This window comes from Phyllosticta citriasiana (assembly GCF_038021145.1).
Source record: "Phyllosticta citriasiana strain CBS 120426 chromosome Unknown IWZ02scaffold_1, whole genome shotgun sequence".
In the NCBI taxonomy this organism is placed as follows: domain Eukaryota; kingdom Fungi; phylum Ascomycota; class Dothideomycetes; order Botryosphaeriales; family Phyllostictaceae; genus Phyllosticta; species Phyllosticta citriasiana.
The window spans coordinates 1,207,764-1,222,463 of record NW_027117278.1 but is presented as its reverse complement, the minus strand read 5'-3'; the positions used below and the strand labels follow the sequence as shown (position 1 = coordinate 1,222,463).

At 52.6% G+C, this 14,700-nt stretch overlaps 3 protein-coding genes across 3 annotated transcripts; 2 read left to right on the top strand and 1 right to left on the bottom strand.

The window, feature by feature from the left end:
- Positions 1-741: 741 nt before the first annotated feature.
- On the top strand, positions 742-2,008 carry IWZ02DRAFT_439267 (uncharacterized protein). The gene is made up of 2 exons (XM_066766766.1): positions 742-913; positions 976-2,008. The coding sequence occupies exons 1-2, from the start codon at positions 806-808 to the stop codon at positions 1,852-1,854; spliced, it is 987 nt and encodes a 328-aa protein (XP_066627057.1). The 5' UTR covers positions 742-805; the 3' UTR covers positions 1,855-2,008.
- A 544-nt stretch (positions 2,009-2,552) lies between these two features.
- IWZ02DRAFT_504455 (uncharacterized protein) lies at positions 2,553-3,357 on the top strand (the record flags this gene model as incomplete). Its single annotated transcript, XM_066770358.1, has 2 exons — positions 2,553-2,621; positions 2,696-3,357. The coding sequence occupies 2 exons, from the start codon at positions 2,553-2,555 to the stop codon at positions 3,191-3,193; spliced, it is 567 nt and encodes a 188-aa protein (XP_066627056.1). The 3' UTR covers positions 3,194-3,357.
- Positions 3,358-13,765: 10,408 nt separating this feature from the next.
- Positions 13,766-14,608, bottom strand: IWZ02DRAFT_14018 (thioredoxin-like protein). The gene is made up of 3 exons (XM_066761745.1): positions 14,424-14,608; positions 14,012-14,338; positions 13,766-13,949 (listed from the first exon to the last, which is right to left on the bottom strand). The coding sequence occupies exons 1-3, from the start codon at positions 14,472-14,474 to the stop codon at positions 13,854-13,856; spliced, it is 474 nt and encodes a 157-aa protein (XP_066627055.1). The 5' UTR covers positions 14,475-14,608; the 3' UTR covers positions 13,766-13,853.
- Between the last annotated feature and the right edge of the window lie 92 nt (positions 14,609-14,700).

Genomic DNA, 14,700 nt, shown 5'->3' with positions numbered 1-14,700 from the left:
CGACTATTTATATTCCTGTCAAACGGACACTTTTCGCTGTCAGCGCGTGAGCGGCGCGATTCCTTTGGAGAACGATGAGTATAGTGTGGCTGACTTAGCCAAGCTCAGCTTCGCACAACGTCACCTCCAGACAAAACCAACGAGAGAAAATCCCATGAGGACGAGGACGGTGGATGTGAACATGCAAGCCATCGTGGTTGCATTGGCCGAGGATGCTGACCGCCCCGAAGTGGAAAAGCCATTGGTCGAAGGAGTCGACCACAACTGCGCCTAGTTGCAATCCAAGGTGGGGCTTTAGGCTACTGCAAGTGTCACCAGTTTCGGTAGAACACAGCTCAGCATGAACATTCAGCTCTGATTCTGGTGCCTGAGAAGCTACAATTGCTTTGCTTCATGGTTCCACAGAGTCTTGGCTATTGGATGTTCCTGATAACAGCCAGGTGACAGCAGCCACGACGCGCCACCATTCTGGAGGTACGACGGCAAGTTCTTTTCCCAGAACTCGACGGATTTTGGACTCTTGAAAACTTCGTCGAGCTTCTGGGAACCCCGAGACTGGATTGAAACAGCTTTGTTAGTTATCTAGCGATTTTGGAATGGAATCTACAAGCAATCTTGCTTGAAAACCCAAACTCCTTTGATTGTAACGAAGGAGGCTCCCTGTGTATCTCATGAGACAAGTTTTCCCCAATTTTCTACGTTGCTGTTTGCACAGTCACCCAGTCACCCAGTCACCCTTTGCAGAACTATAAGAGTACCTTCAAATTGCCTTTCCGCGAGACCTCATTTCCCGTTCTCGTACCAAATGCGTGGTCGCTGGCTACTCCGCTGGCTACTCCGCTGGCTGCCCCGCTGGCTGCCAGTACCGACGGCACTGCGCAAACTTTGGAAATTCCGCCGTGACGCTGCCAAGGTCAGTGAACTTCGACTTGCGATTCAGAAGGTCCCATGTTCTGATTTCTAACTTGTGTGCAGGGCAAAAAAGAGACGCAAGTGCCAAAGCAAGCAAATCTAGCCCGGCTTCCTGCAGAACTCATTTACGACATTGACGACCTCCTTGACGAATTCAGCGCTCTCGCTGCTCTCGTTACATGCTGGAGACTACGCGCCATACTTACGTCCCGCGAGGCTCGCACAAGGACGATCAGCGTCCCCAGTGCAAAGAAAGACTTGCAACACAAACTTGTTTCAGACGCGATCAAAGCAGAAGACGAAGGCAGAATCCACTCTGGTTTGATGTATGCCTGTTGCTACTGTCATGCTTTTCACGCCAAAGACTATTTGGACAAGGACCATCAACTCCCAAGAGTGGAGGCGCGCCCTTGTGTTGGTCGCACCCAATTCTACCGACCCTGGGAGTACAAATCGATGTACTGGTTCTCGACGAGGGACATGGATTCCTGGAGCAGCTGGCACACTAGAGTTTGTGGAATGAGCCAAGTTCTTACAAAGGCTCGAAGGGACGACGGTTCCATTGCGTGCTCCTTCTCATCTATTGGAAAGGTCGTTCTGAATCTGCGAGCGATTGGAGCATATCAGGTTCCGAAATTGAGAAAGCTCATCCATGATGAGCTTGCCCAGTGCGAGCTGAAGATCTGCTCACACCTGCGAGTAAAAGACTTGGACTTGGACGGCATCGCCTCGCAGGTGCTTGATGACGGCCAATACTGGATAGAAGGAACCTTTCCACAGAAGCATTGTGAGGCAGACTACTTCTTGCGAATGAACGAGCCCTTCTCCAAACTCAAACAGCCGGAAAACTTGGTCATCGCGCTCGGCGTCTACCACCGGTTTCTTGTTGGTCGAGTCATTGGTCCCGAATGGCTTGCGATCAGCGAACCTCGTGCCTCTTAGCTGTAGGTTCAAGCATCCTTTTTCCGCGATTCAATTCATCAAAGTTGGAATGGATGTCTAGTCTCTGAGGAATTCTTTTCTTTCTGTTCAGTCTGCCTCAAAAGCTTCAATTCATGATCGCAAAGCACGATGCCACACCGGTCGACCAGCAGGAAGCAATCTGTTAGTGTGCTAGAGCTTGTGAGATCATAGATCACGAGTAATCTAGCAAGAATCATCAAAGCTATTTCCCTTTTGTCTTTCCATGTTTGCCTCGCTCTTCTCGTCTTTGGCGGTTTTGGCCGCCAGCACAAATCCAATGTGTCCTGCCCGTACACCTACTCATCATAATTTCCCACGTCTTACTCTCTCACGCCAATCTCAGTGATTTTCGTCTCTATCTGAATGGTTTGGAGGCCTGTGCGCGGCTGGCCGGTTCAGGGCAGGCAGGCAGTCAAGTCCGCCAGCGAGAGTTAAAAAAAAGGAGTTCGGGCGCACCGTCGCAGCGCTCGACTCCAACACCAAACAACACCCGACCTCCGCTCTCACCAGTTGTTCCAAAGCTCTCAACCCTTCCAGCATCTTAAATTACCTCGGCTTGGCACCATTGGCTTATTGAATCGAGCCTGAGCTTCGCGCACACGCATCACTTGATCACACTGCTGCCGGCCCGCAACTCTCTCACTTTAACACTTTCAACCTATACACACAACGTCAGGATGGATACTCAACACGTTGCGCCCGATGAATTTGACGCGCAGATTGGTGCACTGTCCGTTGACACAAACGTCTGCGCAGAGTCTTGCGCGGCAAGCTCACCCTCCCTCAACCTTCCGTCTTCATCTTCTGACATAATCTACAGAGCGCTTCGACCTTGGACGCTACTCATACAACGACCGATCCTCAGGAGTCTCCCCAGCAGCACGTGGATCTCGACAAGAAGGGTACAACCTCACCTCCGGGCCTCAACAATATGCCCGCCGAGCTCCTCTTCCGAATTGATGGCTACCTTGACAATACCAGTGCCCTCTCGCTCCGGCTCGCGTCCCGTCGCATGAAAGAAGTCTTTACCTATACGGCAAAGCGCAACAGCGCCATCTGCACCAAGCGAGCAACGCGAGCTCTGCGGCGACTTATCATCAAAGACGCGGCTAGGGCTGAGAAGTCTGGACGAGTACTGGTCGAAGATGCAGTTCAAGCGGCAAAGGAAGACCGCGTCCATCCGGGACTGATGCAGGCTTGCGTCCGTTGCGACGCCTTTCACGAAATCAACTGCTTCTCCGCGGAACAGCTGCAGAAGCCACCCACGCAACGCATATGCTTGGGACATGAGCGCGTTCTCTACTTGTGTGACGACTAGCACCTTAACTACTTCCAGCTGGCAAAACTTTCCGACGGCAAGCATCTTCAAGGAACATGGTACGATTGGCCCGACCTTTTCCCCAACGATGACTTCAGATGTCACTGTCCATGCTTTGATCTACTCTCAAAGGTAGAGAAAGAGCTCCCTCGACCAACCTCTTCGCTTCAGGCACAGCCCGGTCGGAAAAATACATGCATCGAAGTCAAATCGAAGACCACCTGCGATGAATGGTCTATATCATGTGGCCTTGACGCCAAAGAAGCCGAAGAACGCTTTCTCATGTGCTTTGACGAGGATAAGTGGAGAATTTGCCCACACATGCGAGCGGAGACTCTTCACAAATTCGACTCTGAGGGTGCTTTCTCTCAGCTCAGGGGAGATGGAGATGTTGGCGTTAGAGAGGGCGTCATCATCAACGGAGCGTGCCAGTCGCCACATTGCGGCGCAAAGTTAACTCTCAACTGGCAGATTCGTGACGTCTCTCGAGAAAAGTACTACCACGATGTCCAACTCGAATTCTCCCGCCATATGGAAATCTTCCGAATGAACGGACCAGAATGGCTGGCGAATACCGAGGTATACACCGGTTGGGATCAAAATTTGTTGCTTTGAAGTACACCAGCAAGCTCAGAAAAGCCGGGGGAGGCGGTTCTATGAGGAAGGGAGATGTAGGGACAGAGCGAGATGGAGACCGGCTACATGTTTCAAAGGAAGTGAGATTAGGAAACACGGCAAGCATCTCGCAGCGACTTGAGAACGGAAAGAAGGATCACATGGGAGGGAGGGTTGGAAAATTGTGGAATCTGCTTTACTTTGGCGCATCACAAAGTGGCTCAGACAGTTGAACTGCAGAGTATTCATTACAGGATACAAAAGGGGATAGCTAGACCGGTAGACGGTGTGGTGTAAATTCGATTTCAAAACACTCTCGATTCAAAAGACGCTCGCGGGAATCTGGCAGGCACGATTCCCCTCGTTATATCTTACATCTTGTATATTTGTTCAATTGTCCGCTGGCGAGGATCTGTGGGTCAGCCTTGCTTGATCGTAGGTCTTGGAGCACATCTGCGCTGCGCATAGCACGAAACTAGACAACCACCTCAACCTTTCTCTCATCAGATTCAGATCACATGTCCGGAGGCTCTGGAGGCCTGTGCACCGGGCTCGCTTCGGGTGGCATCAACGTCGTTGGTGGTCGATTGGTTATTTTAATACGCCTCTGTTGGCGTCGACTCTAAGGACAAGACACCACACCACTGCTCTGCCCTTCTTCACACATACACACACTCAGGCACCCTTCTCCCCAGACCTCCATCAGATCATTGCTCACTGAGCCCTGCCCGTCGGCCGTATCGCATCACACCTTACGCGCATCGGCGCCGACGTGCGGTCTCATCCTCACTTCGACCTGTCGACCTTTCGACCTTAATCTAGACGCTTTCGAGCATCCTTCCAACTTAACAAGGCACCGAAGCGCACGTATACATATACTTCACCCACAATCGACAGTATACGATGGCACGCAAGAGGAAGACACAAAAGCCGTCTCGGTCCGTCCCTGGAGCGGTAAGTGTAGTGTTCCTCTTCACCTTCATCTCCAATCCTGACGTCCTCTGCAAGACTACTTCTCTGCCCAATAGCTTGCCACTAGTCAGAGCCGAGACTCGTCCCAACGATCTGCCAACCAGAATCAGCCCAGTAGACCTGCCGGATCCAGGCTCGACAAGCTTCCTGTAGAGCTGCTCTACGAAATAGATGATCACCTCGACGACGCCGGTGCCCTCGCTTTCCGCGTGACGTGTGGTCGAATCCGCGAAGCGCTCTTGAACCGTAAAAGGCGCACAAAGGAAGTCAGCAACAGCTATGACAGGGAACACCTGCGGTGGCGTCTCGTCTGGGAAGCTGAGTGGGCTGAAGAGGAGGGAAGAGAACATCCTGGAGAAATGCAGATCTGCGGGGGGTGCATGTCGTTCCACGACAAGAAATGTTTCTGTCCTCTGCAGCTGAGCAAGTCAGCAAGAAGTCGTCGCTGCTATGGATGCGAGCGGAAACTTCGCCTCTGCCCGCATCTTGACATGGACTATTCCCAATTCATTGGCTTGCCTGACCATTCTGAATTGGGAAAGTTCCATAATGACCGGAAATTCTTTCACTACGGTTACGACTTTCGCTGGCTCTTCGACAGTGCAGCTTGCCCGTGTGATGTCAGGATCACGGTGTCGGAAAACCTGCGAAATATGCAACAGACAGAAGCTTCAGAGGAACAAATTAGACAAGTTGCTCAATCAACGCCACCGCTCCAAACACAGACCATTTTGCAGAGGAAGAAAAACATCCAAGTCAAGACTGAGACCTGTTATAAAATTCTGCCAACAAATCGAGGAGGATGGGAGTTCATATGGGGATGGAAAGACCAGAGAGAAAAGGCACAGAAGGCCATTCATGAGGTCATCACCAAACGAGACTACATGGTGTGTCCGCACCTCCGAGGTGCTTACTTCAGCAAGGAAAAACTCAAGGCCTTCTATTCGGAAGTCACTGGCGGCCACAACGTCCAAGAATCCTCGGTCGAGTTCATCTGCGAAAACGAACTGTGCGGCGCCAAGTGCGAAGTCAGCCTGGTCTTGGATACCAATTCCGACTGGAGACACTCTAGAAGTGGCGGTGTCTGGAACCCTGAGCCCGATTACTGTCTTTACATTACGGTCTCTCGTCGGCTCGAGCTGGCTGACATGGGAGGACCTGAATGGCTGGCAAAGACTGAATTGATGGAGGGCGTAACCCTCGGAGGCGCATACGAGAAGTGGCGCATCCGGTGATGAATCATACAACAATGGTCATGGTCGAGGATGAAGAGCCACGGACAAGCAAGCGGCGCTCTCAAGACAGGAAAAGGGTCCACAGTAAATGGTAGGTGACAGTGCGAATAAAGACAGAGAAAGCAGGGATGCTGCGCTGGGCAAACGGAAAAGAACGAGAGGATATCGAGACTTGCGATCGGTTATGAGATGGCAGAGATGGAAGATGGTCGGGGTAGACTCTATTGGAATGGACTGCAGAAAAGGAAGACGGCTCAGGTAGAGTCTCTTGAAATGGACTTACGATATTCTACTCTTGACGTGAGTCCACGACATTGCAAAGTGACGGACACATCCTTCAACACAACGAGTGACCATGCCCTTAGTCTTCGTAAATCTCCACCTACAAAGCCAGGTAGTCACGCTACGATCCAAAGTTTGTGACTCTGCTTTCGCCGCAACCGCTATTTTCTCCACGCAGAAAACCACCGCAGATGAGAGGCAGACAGGCATCTGGCACCAGGACGACACGCAAGCCAGCAGGTCGCACAACTCGACTCAAATCAATTCATATCAAGTGATGTAGCGCAATGAAGCAATTGTAGTCCTCAGAATGGGCTGCCAAATTGCGGTAATGACGTAGATGAGCTGTTGGCCGCAGACTCACCGCCAACCAAGTCACTCATTTGCAGCTGCGCACGAACTCTTTGCATATGTCATGATTGAAAATCCTAATTTTGTACCAGAATTGGCACCTCAAACAGCAGGCTCGGCGCCCCATCTCTTTTCCTACCGGGCGGTACATCGATAGTCAACGAAGTCATCGCAACACAATTCAATCAGTGTGGTCTGTTCCTTGCGTAGAGTCGCTTGCCACCATGGCGAAAACTCACCAGTACCTTTATCGAGGGAGCCGCGGAACAGCAGAGCTAACAGCAAAGGGCAGGTAGGGTCATGCTAAAGCCTCAGATGCGTAGAGCTTGCCACAGCCCCAAAACCCATTACTGCCCTGCGCAAGAAGCATTCAGCCAGTACCCAATGTTCACCAAAAGTCTCACCGTTCGAGCTAGTTGAAGACCTGAGAAACACAAGTGTAGCAGATATCGACATCGATTCAACGTCCGCGCTCTACCCAATGCCTGAAGCAGTAATGAATCAAAAAGCCGACGACTAGCCAACAGCCTTCTCCCAGCTCCCCTCACTACCACTTCCTGCCCTTCTTCTTCCCCTTTTTGCTCTTCTTCTTCGACGTCTTTCTCTTGCTGCCACCAGCAGCAGCCTCCGCAGCGTCACCATCGTCCTTTGCCACCTGCACACCACCTGCCTCTTCCAATTCCTCCTCAACCCTTCCACTGTCTTCCGCATTACCTTCAGTCCTTGCCGGAAACGTGCCATCTCCTGCAGACCCGACAAACTCATGGATGCTGACTTCCACAGTATGCAGGGCGCGCAAGCCAGTGAGCGCCGCAACGACTTGCGAAATTTTCCGCGCCTGCTCTGCGTCATCTTCGCCAGGCGGTGACATCGGATCGGAAGGAATCGTGGCGTCGCGCTGAGATTCGCTCTGCTTGTCAGCGTCAATCTCGAAATCGTCGTAGAAGGAATGGGGGGCTGAGGGCTTGCCAGGCGCGTTGGTCGCCTCCTCTGGCTCGTCCATTTCATGCGCACAGCATTTGCCCTTGCGTTTTTCCTGTTTTTTGCTGGGCGGCGAAGATTGGGACGACGTCGTGACGCAATCGACTATTCTTTCGTTGTGTTGAGACTTGGAAGATGCTGAACAAGGACGGTCAGCAAAGAGACTCGTCATCATTGGAAGTGGCCGAGAGCTCACTGCATTGAGCACCGCGAAAGTCGAGCGAGGACTGAGCTTGATTGCCAACTTTGCCATTCAAGCGCGTGGGAGGAGGAAATGGATGGGGGAATTCCTTCCCGGCCTTCATGCTGTTCGTAGTAGCGGTGTCGCAAAACTCCAAACTGTCTGATGAATCAGACTCACTGAGGAGCGCGGGAACGGCATAGTTGGACGTGGTGGGACCTCCGACACCCAGCTCTTGCAAAGCCCCAATGGCACCGCTGCAAAGGTCTTTAAATTTCTGATCTCCAGACAAAGCGTGCGGCGTGTCTTTGGGGCTAGCAACACGCGAATGGGGCCTGAAAGCTTCGTACTGAGTGCCACACTGCACGACTTCGATTTGATCCTCTTCGTCATCGCTCGAAACATACGGTGTGCTGACCCGGATTCGCTTGTCGTACACTTCAGGGTCTTTTTGTGGACCATCTGCAGCACGAAGCTTACTCTCTTGTTCTTCTTGGGCTCGCTTTTCGGCTCGCTGCCTGTCCCTCTGTTGCAAAGAGTCAGCCTGACAATCGTATTAAACACGCAGCTTGCAAAACCCACCTTCGCCTTCGCCTTGAGTCTTGTCTTTTCATTCGCCCTCCTCTTTGCATTAAGTCGAATCAGAAACTCATCAGCAGCGTCACTGTTGTAAGTTTCGGAGCCCTCAACGGCGCTTGGCTGGGCAGAGTCCAAAGACCCACGGGAAGATTCTGCATTCGAGGTCTACCAAGTATGTCAGCAATCGGCAAAACTGAGTTTGTAGCAAGTTAGTACCTCTTCTCTGTTCTGAAATCCCCCCGCTGTGTGGTCTGCAATTCGGAGAGATCCCGCAGATTCGCTTGGTTCACCAGCCGGGGCACCTTCTGTCACGGACGACTGCTGCCATACATCCTCCCCATCCATAATATGTTGGTCCGTTCCCAGTCCATCTTTCCTCTGCGGGATTTCCACCTTTTTATCGCCAGATTGATGACCACCATCGCTCAGACTTGTAGCATACAAAGTTGAATCCAACCCATCTGTCACAATCGATCCCGACTCGACGACCGAATTTCTACCACTTTCGGGCGCTATCGAGAACTTCGGCGTTAGCTTGTTCTCATGCGTTTCCTGCTGCGAAGTCGGAATTGGGTTCCTCAGCCTGGAATCGAGGATAAATTGATGTGACTTGACTTGTTGGATCTTGTCATCCTTTTGACTCAATGAATTGTCAGAGCTTAGGTGCTCAGAGAGTACCTGTTGATGTGCTTCAGTCGTCGTGGTCATTGCATTAGTAGTTTTGGAGGCATGCAACGGACCTTTGTGCTGCTCCTTCTTGTTCTTTTTTGTCTTCTTTTTCTTCTGGTCTTTTTGGCGAGCATAGGGATGGATGGAACTCGTCTGCTTCGGCCCAGACTTGGAGGTGGAAACTTCGACGTTGGTCGGGCGCTCCTGCATGGGGTTTTCTGGCACATCGAACTCAGCCTTCTGAGGCGGAGGAGTGAAGAACTGCTCCTCTCCAGTCGTCGAGTCGCTTGCATTGGACTTGCGAGCGACGTTGTCTTTGATGATGTTGCCTGCTTCGGGCGTCTTTTCGACCTTGGGGAGCTCAGTCGACTCGGGAGCCTCGCTAACAGCAAATTTGGGAGAATCGACGGATTTGACAGTCTTATCAGACTTGGTGCTCTCGTCGGGGCAGATAGTCTCAGCCGACTTGATACCCTCGCCAGAGTTGGTAGATCCACCAGAGATTGGCATCTCGGCGGAAGTTTCGACATCTTCAGACCCGGCAATATCCTCAGACTTGGTCGTGTCCTTAGGCTTGGTAGTCTCAGAAGTCTTTTCTGGCTTGTACGAGTCGGCGGTGGAATGTACCCGAGGCGTCAGCTCCACCCACTTATTCGTGGAGGAAGGACCAACAACAGTAGCAGGAGAGGATGCCGAGAACGGCTGTTCACCTACATGGACATGTGGAGTCGTGTTTGGAAGAGACCTCTTGCCATCACGCTTCTTGGGAGCATTTTGTCTGCCGTGCTCGTCCTTCTTGGTGACCGAGACATCTTCCTGAGCGGTTACAAAGCTCTCATCACCTTCGGGCGACGCCGTGGGTCCTGGCGTGCCAATGACGGTTGATGGTGTGTCCGGAGTGGCCTCTACCTTCTCTGACCTCACACCAAACATTGAGTTCTTCCGAGTGCCCTTCTCAGGAGTCTGAACATTTGCGGCCGCCTTGGAGTAGCTGACTCGATTGGCTGACTTGGTCTTTTGGGATTCAGAGGCAGCAGTGACCTTCGGAGCCGATTCATGATGATCCTGCGCTTTTACAGAGGCGGATAGCGAAGCCTTGGATTGTCCAACATTCACAGAGCTGGACTGAGAGTTCAAGGTTGAGGTGGGTTCCGGCTCATGATTTTGTCCGCTCCAGCGTTGACGATCAGGGGCAGGGGATCCACCATGGACTCGCTTCGATGTCTTGCTGCTGCCAACAGAAGCAGATCTAGTCGTGGAGAGAGACTGTTGACGAGAACCAGAAGGTTTGGCGCTGTCCTTCTTGCTCTGCTCCTTTGAGCGTGCCGTATCAGAACTTTTGCCAGATACGATTGCCTTGCCCTCTCCCTTGTCACCAACCTTGACTTTGAATATGACCTTGCCGCTCTCATCAACCAGCTCGTTCCTGGTGTTGAGAGTAAGCTCCTCGACCCTGTCTTGACTGTTTGTCTCCTCCTCAATCGTTTTGATCTTTTCATTGCCGCCCTCAGACCTTGCACCAGCAGCTTCTTCGCGGCGGACCTTCTTCTTAGCCTTATGCGAGGATCCTTGATGGGTATTTGATGGAGTAGACCTGCCACTCTTTGATTCTGCAGTTCCTCCATCGATGGCTTTCTTTCCATCCCGTGAGTGAATCCCTGTCTCGGCAGTGGGATGGTGAGGCATTCCCGAGAGATGGCCTTCAGGGTCCTGAGTTGGGATAGTGCTTCTAGCATCTTGAGGGGAATACTTTGTGTTCAAAGTGCGATTTTTGCCGTTCGTGAAAGACCTGCGATCATTTGTATTCCAGTTGCGAGAGGGCTGGTTGTTACCCGCGGCCACCTTGCCGGAACTCGCGAAGAAATTCGAGTCATTCTGAAACGAGTTGCCCAAATTCCCTCGTGTGTTGCATTGTGTGTTGCGATGTCCCAAGGAACCATTGTGATGGTATGGAAAAACGTCCTTCGGGTTGACCTGCAAGCGCATGCCCATGTAGTCAGTCGAATGAAGCTTCAGCGCCTCCTGGACATCGTTGGCGTGGAAGAAACTGATGAGCGCATATCGTTTGCCAGTCTTACCGACCCTGACCATGACCTTCTCGACAGTCTTTCCGATTCTGTTGGAAAAGAGGGTTCGAAGACTGTGCGCGTGGTCATTCTCCGATCCGACATCGGGGAAATTAGACACGTAGACTGTGAACGGATTGTGAGGCGACATATACGGCGGGAACGGCTCGGTGTTGACAACTGCGTTCTGGAGATTGATCGTGCCCAGAACATTGTCACTGGGGTGACGATCGTGAAAGGCACCGGCGTGACCACCGCGGAATGAGCCTCGACGGCTCTTGCGGCCAGGGGGACCTGCAAAAGAGGAGCGCCTGTCCCTAGCGGGCTGGACGATAAAGTCGTTTGGGCTCTGATGCTGGAAAACACCGTCGTCGCGCTGAACCTGGGACGGCGGAAGGTAGTCGTTCCGAGAAGCCGACGCATGGCGCCTGTTTCCGACTTGTGGCCCATATTGGTTCTCCATGTTGGTCATATTTCCGAGAGTTGCATTTCCCGGGTATGGAGAGGCCTGAGTGAAATGTGGCCCAAAGGCACCAGTTTGCTGCACGAAAGGCGGTTGATGAGCTAGATAAGCGTTTTGCATCTGAGGAGTAGCCTGGCGGCTCAGGTCTGCCTTGAGGGTGTTCGAAATAAACATGGGCGGAGGATCAACAGAATTGCGATGACCTGAACGAGGAGGACCCTGATGATACTGCTGATTAGGCATGCCATGCTGCCACTGGTTGGCAAAGGGAGCGCCAGGCATCATCGGTTGGTTTTGCATCGACACGAAGCTTGGTCCTGCCATTACCATTTGGTCCAAGCTGTTGTGCTGAAATGGCGGAGGAGACATGAAGCCCGCAGGCGGGTGGCTGTTCCTTGGTTCCTGCATTCCCATCCATACTGGTCCCGAAGATTGGTACAGAGGACCCTGAGTACCTCTGCGTGGGTTGAAACCTGGGCCCCGATGCGTTGACGCTTGGCTCTTGACATGCTTGTGCGTAGAGCACTTTTGATCGTTGTTAGCCAGAACGGCTGGTGAAGACTCAGTTGTCTTCGGGGTTGGTGGAACGAGCATCGAGCTCTTAGCGGCGCCTGGAGAGGAGGCCGATGTTTGGGCGATTTCCTGCTTCTTTTCGGACTCATTCGAGCGAGGAACTTGAGTCTCGGACTTAGGGGACTCCTTGGACGAAACTTGACCAGAGTTCGCCGGTTGGCCCTGGTCTGTGGGGTGGTCTTCAGGAGGTGGAGAGTGCGCAAGAGACACCGAGCCTTTGTGGTCGTCTTCAGTCTGGGGTTGCGAGGTAGACAGCTCGACTTCGGCGGTTTCCTTGGGGAGAGTGTGAGGCGGAGATGTTCCACGTCCAACCTCAGCATCAGGCTGAGTTCCCTTGGCCTGTCCGGAATCAGCTTTGGCTTTGCTCTTGGCCAAGGCTTTAATGGCATCGCGGACCAACTTCAGTGCGTATAATAGGAACATTCGGCCCCGTTCATGGATCTCGGCCTCAGAGAAGACGAGGAGACATTCTCCATTTTTGACCCGGTTGACCTTGTCCTGGTTTTGTGAAGCCCATGCGTAAGCGAAGACAGAGCAGGCCTCGTGATTGATCGCCGCCATGTTGTTCAGAACCTCCTGAAGGAACTGCGTCCCAAGGACCTGGCGATCGAGGGGATCGAAGTAGTCGCCAATGTCGAAGAAGCCCTTGAAGACCTGGTTGCATTCGTGTGGGTAGACATTGCGCAGCTCCTGAGAATGCTGGAGAACTTGGCTTTGAAATGAAATCGGGTCACGCACGATGGGCGCGTTGGGAGGCTCCGGCACTGGACGCGGTGGAAATTGTCCACCTCTGGTCGAGAAGAAGGCCATTCCAGGGACGGGCACCATCGCGAATGCCGAAGATGATGAGCGAAGGTAAGATGTACTAGTACGTACGCTTGACTCGATAACGTCGCCCGATTGCGACCGCGTCACCGTATCCTTTGAGCGAGCCAGACACGCGACGGGTGTGGGATTTCCAAGCCCGGCGAGGAAACAGTGATAGGGAGGGTATGTGAATATGCACAGCAGAAGCGATGCAGAGAAAGTGAAGTAGCAAAAGGTTCGAGTGGGTCAGAGGAAGCGTGGACGCGTTGGGTGTCGATGATGGTGGAGGGTAGAGGGTAGAGAGGAGAGAAGTCAGAGCGAGCAGAGGCTACAAGACCCCAGGCAAACAAACCTCAACGAGTGACGCGTTTTCGGGGAAGGCACAACCAGTTGTGCCTTCCTTATAGGACTCTGCGGGCGCCCGCGGTCAAAACTACAATCACTCCACGCGTGATTGGACACCCTTCCTCAACAACCAACAATGAGGACTACCAGGCAGGTAGTTTCCTGCATCTTCTTTCATGGCCTATCCTCCAATTCCCAGCAATCTTCGTCAAGTCGATAGAAGGACAACAGTTTGGCCAACAAATGGTCTAGGGTTCTTACGAAGTCCTGGTGTGGACGACCATGGTAGCAAGTTGTTTGCGTTCCACGGTTCGCGAGCAGGATAGGATTCAGTTTTGGCAATGTCCATTCAGCAGAGAATCTCATCAACTTCAATTGGCTATACTTTCCTTGGTTGGTTCATGAATTCGCCTGATCAACCCACGGACAGACAAGTCTTCCCCAACAATGCTTACTCCTACAGTTCTACCTCAGATTCGATCATTGGGCCCTGCATTGTGGCTCCTAAGTGCGGAATAGACGGCGCTTTACCTCAGAACGCTCACGAAGAAGACTTCTTCTGGCTCTCCTTGAGCAGCTCCAATATCTTCGACTGGTTCTCGCCAATGACGACCTTGCCAGCCATCCAGTCGACGACCTGAAAGCACACAATCAGCCCTGTACATTTAATGCAACAATGTCGACGGCTCATCGACTCACCAACGGCCTCGAGATGCTGCTCGCGTTCAGCTTGAACTTGCGAACGGCCTCCTCCTCGCTCGATGCGCCCTGAACAACCTCGCCTGCCCTCTCCTGTCCAATGTACTCCAGAATCGTCCTGACTTGGTCCGTGGTCGGCGGTGCCTCTTGGACGTCCAATTCAAACTCCTGGTGGTTGAGGTCGTGTTGAGCGGACGAGTCGGTGGCTTGGTCAATTGTTGCCGTCGACTTGGCATTGGCTTGCGCTTGCTTGAGGAAGGTGAGGACGCGGGTCGAAGCCGACGAGGATGGCTCGTGGAACACGGTTATGACGTTTTTGGCGGCATTCTGGTGGAATTGTTGGCGGCGCTCATTCGAGGCGTGTTTGCGCGCAAGTCGGTCTCAGATGCGCAGAGGTGAAAGGCACACTTACCTCGCCAAAAAGCTTGCCCATGATACCTCTTCTGATGAGTGTGGGCAACATGATGCGCGTGTTGGTGGTTGTTTGTTGATGGGGAGGAAGATAGAAACAACTGAGCGAGGTTTGGCTGAAGTTCGATGGGATGACGTCTGAAGCTCGAGCAAGGGCCAGCAACAGACTACCTAGGTACCACTCTCCCGCCCGCTTTTCCGCTCAGGGTAGTCCGCTGTTCCGCACGTGGCACACCATTCGGAAAAAAGGCACTTCCTTATGCAGTCACCGCTGTAGA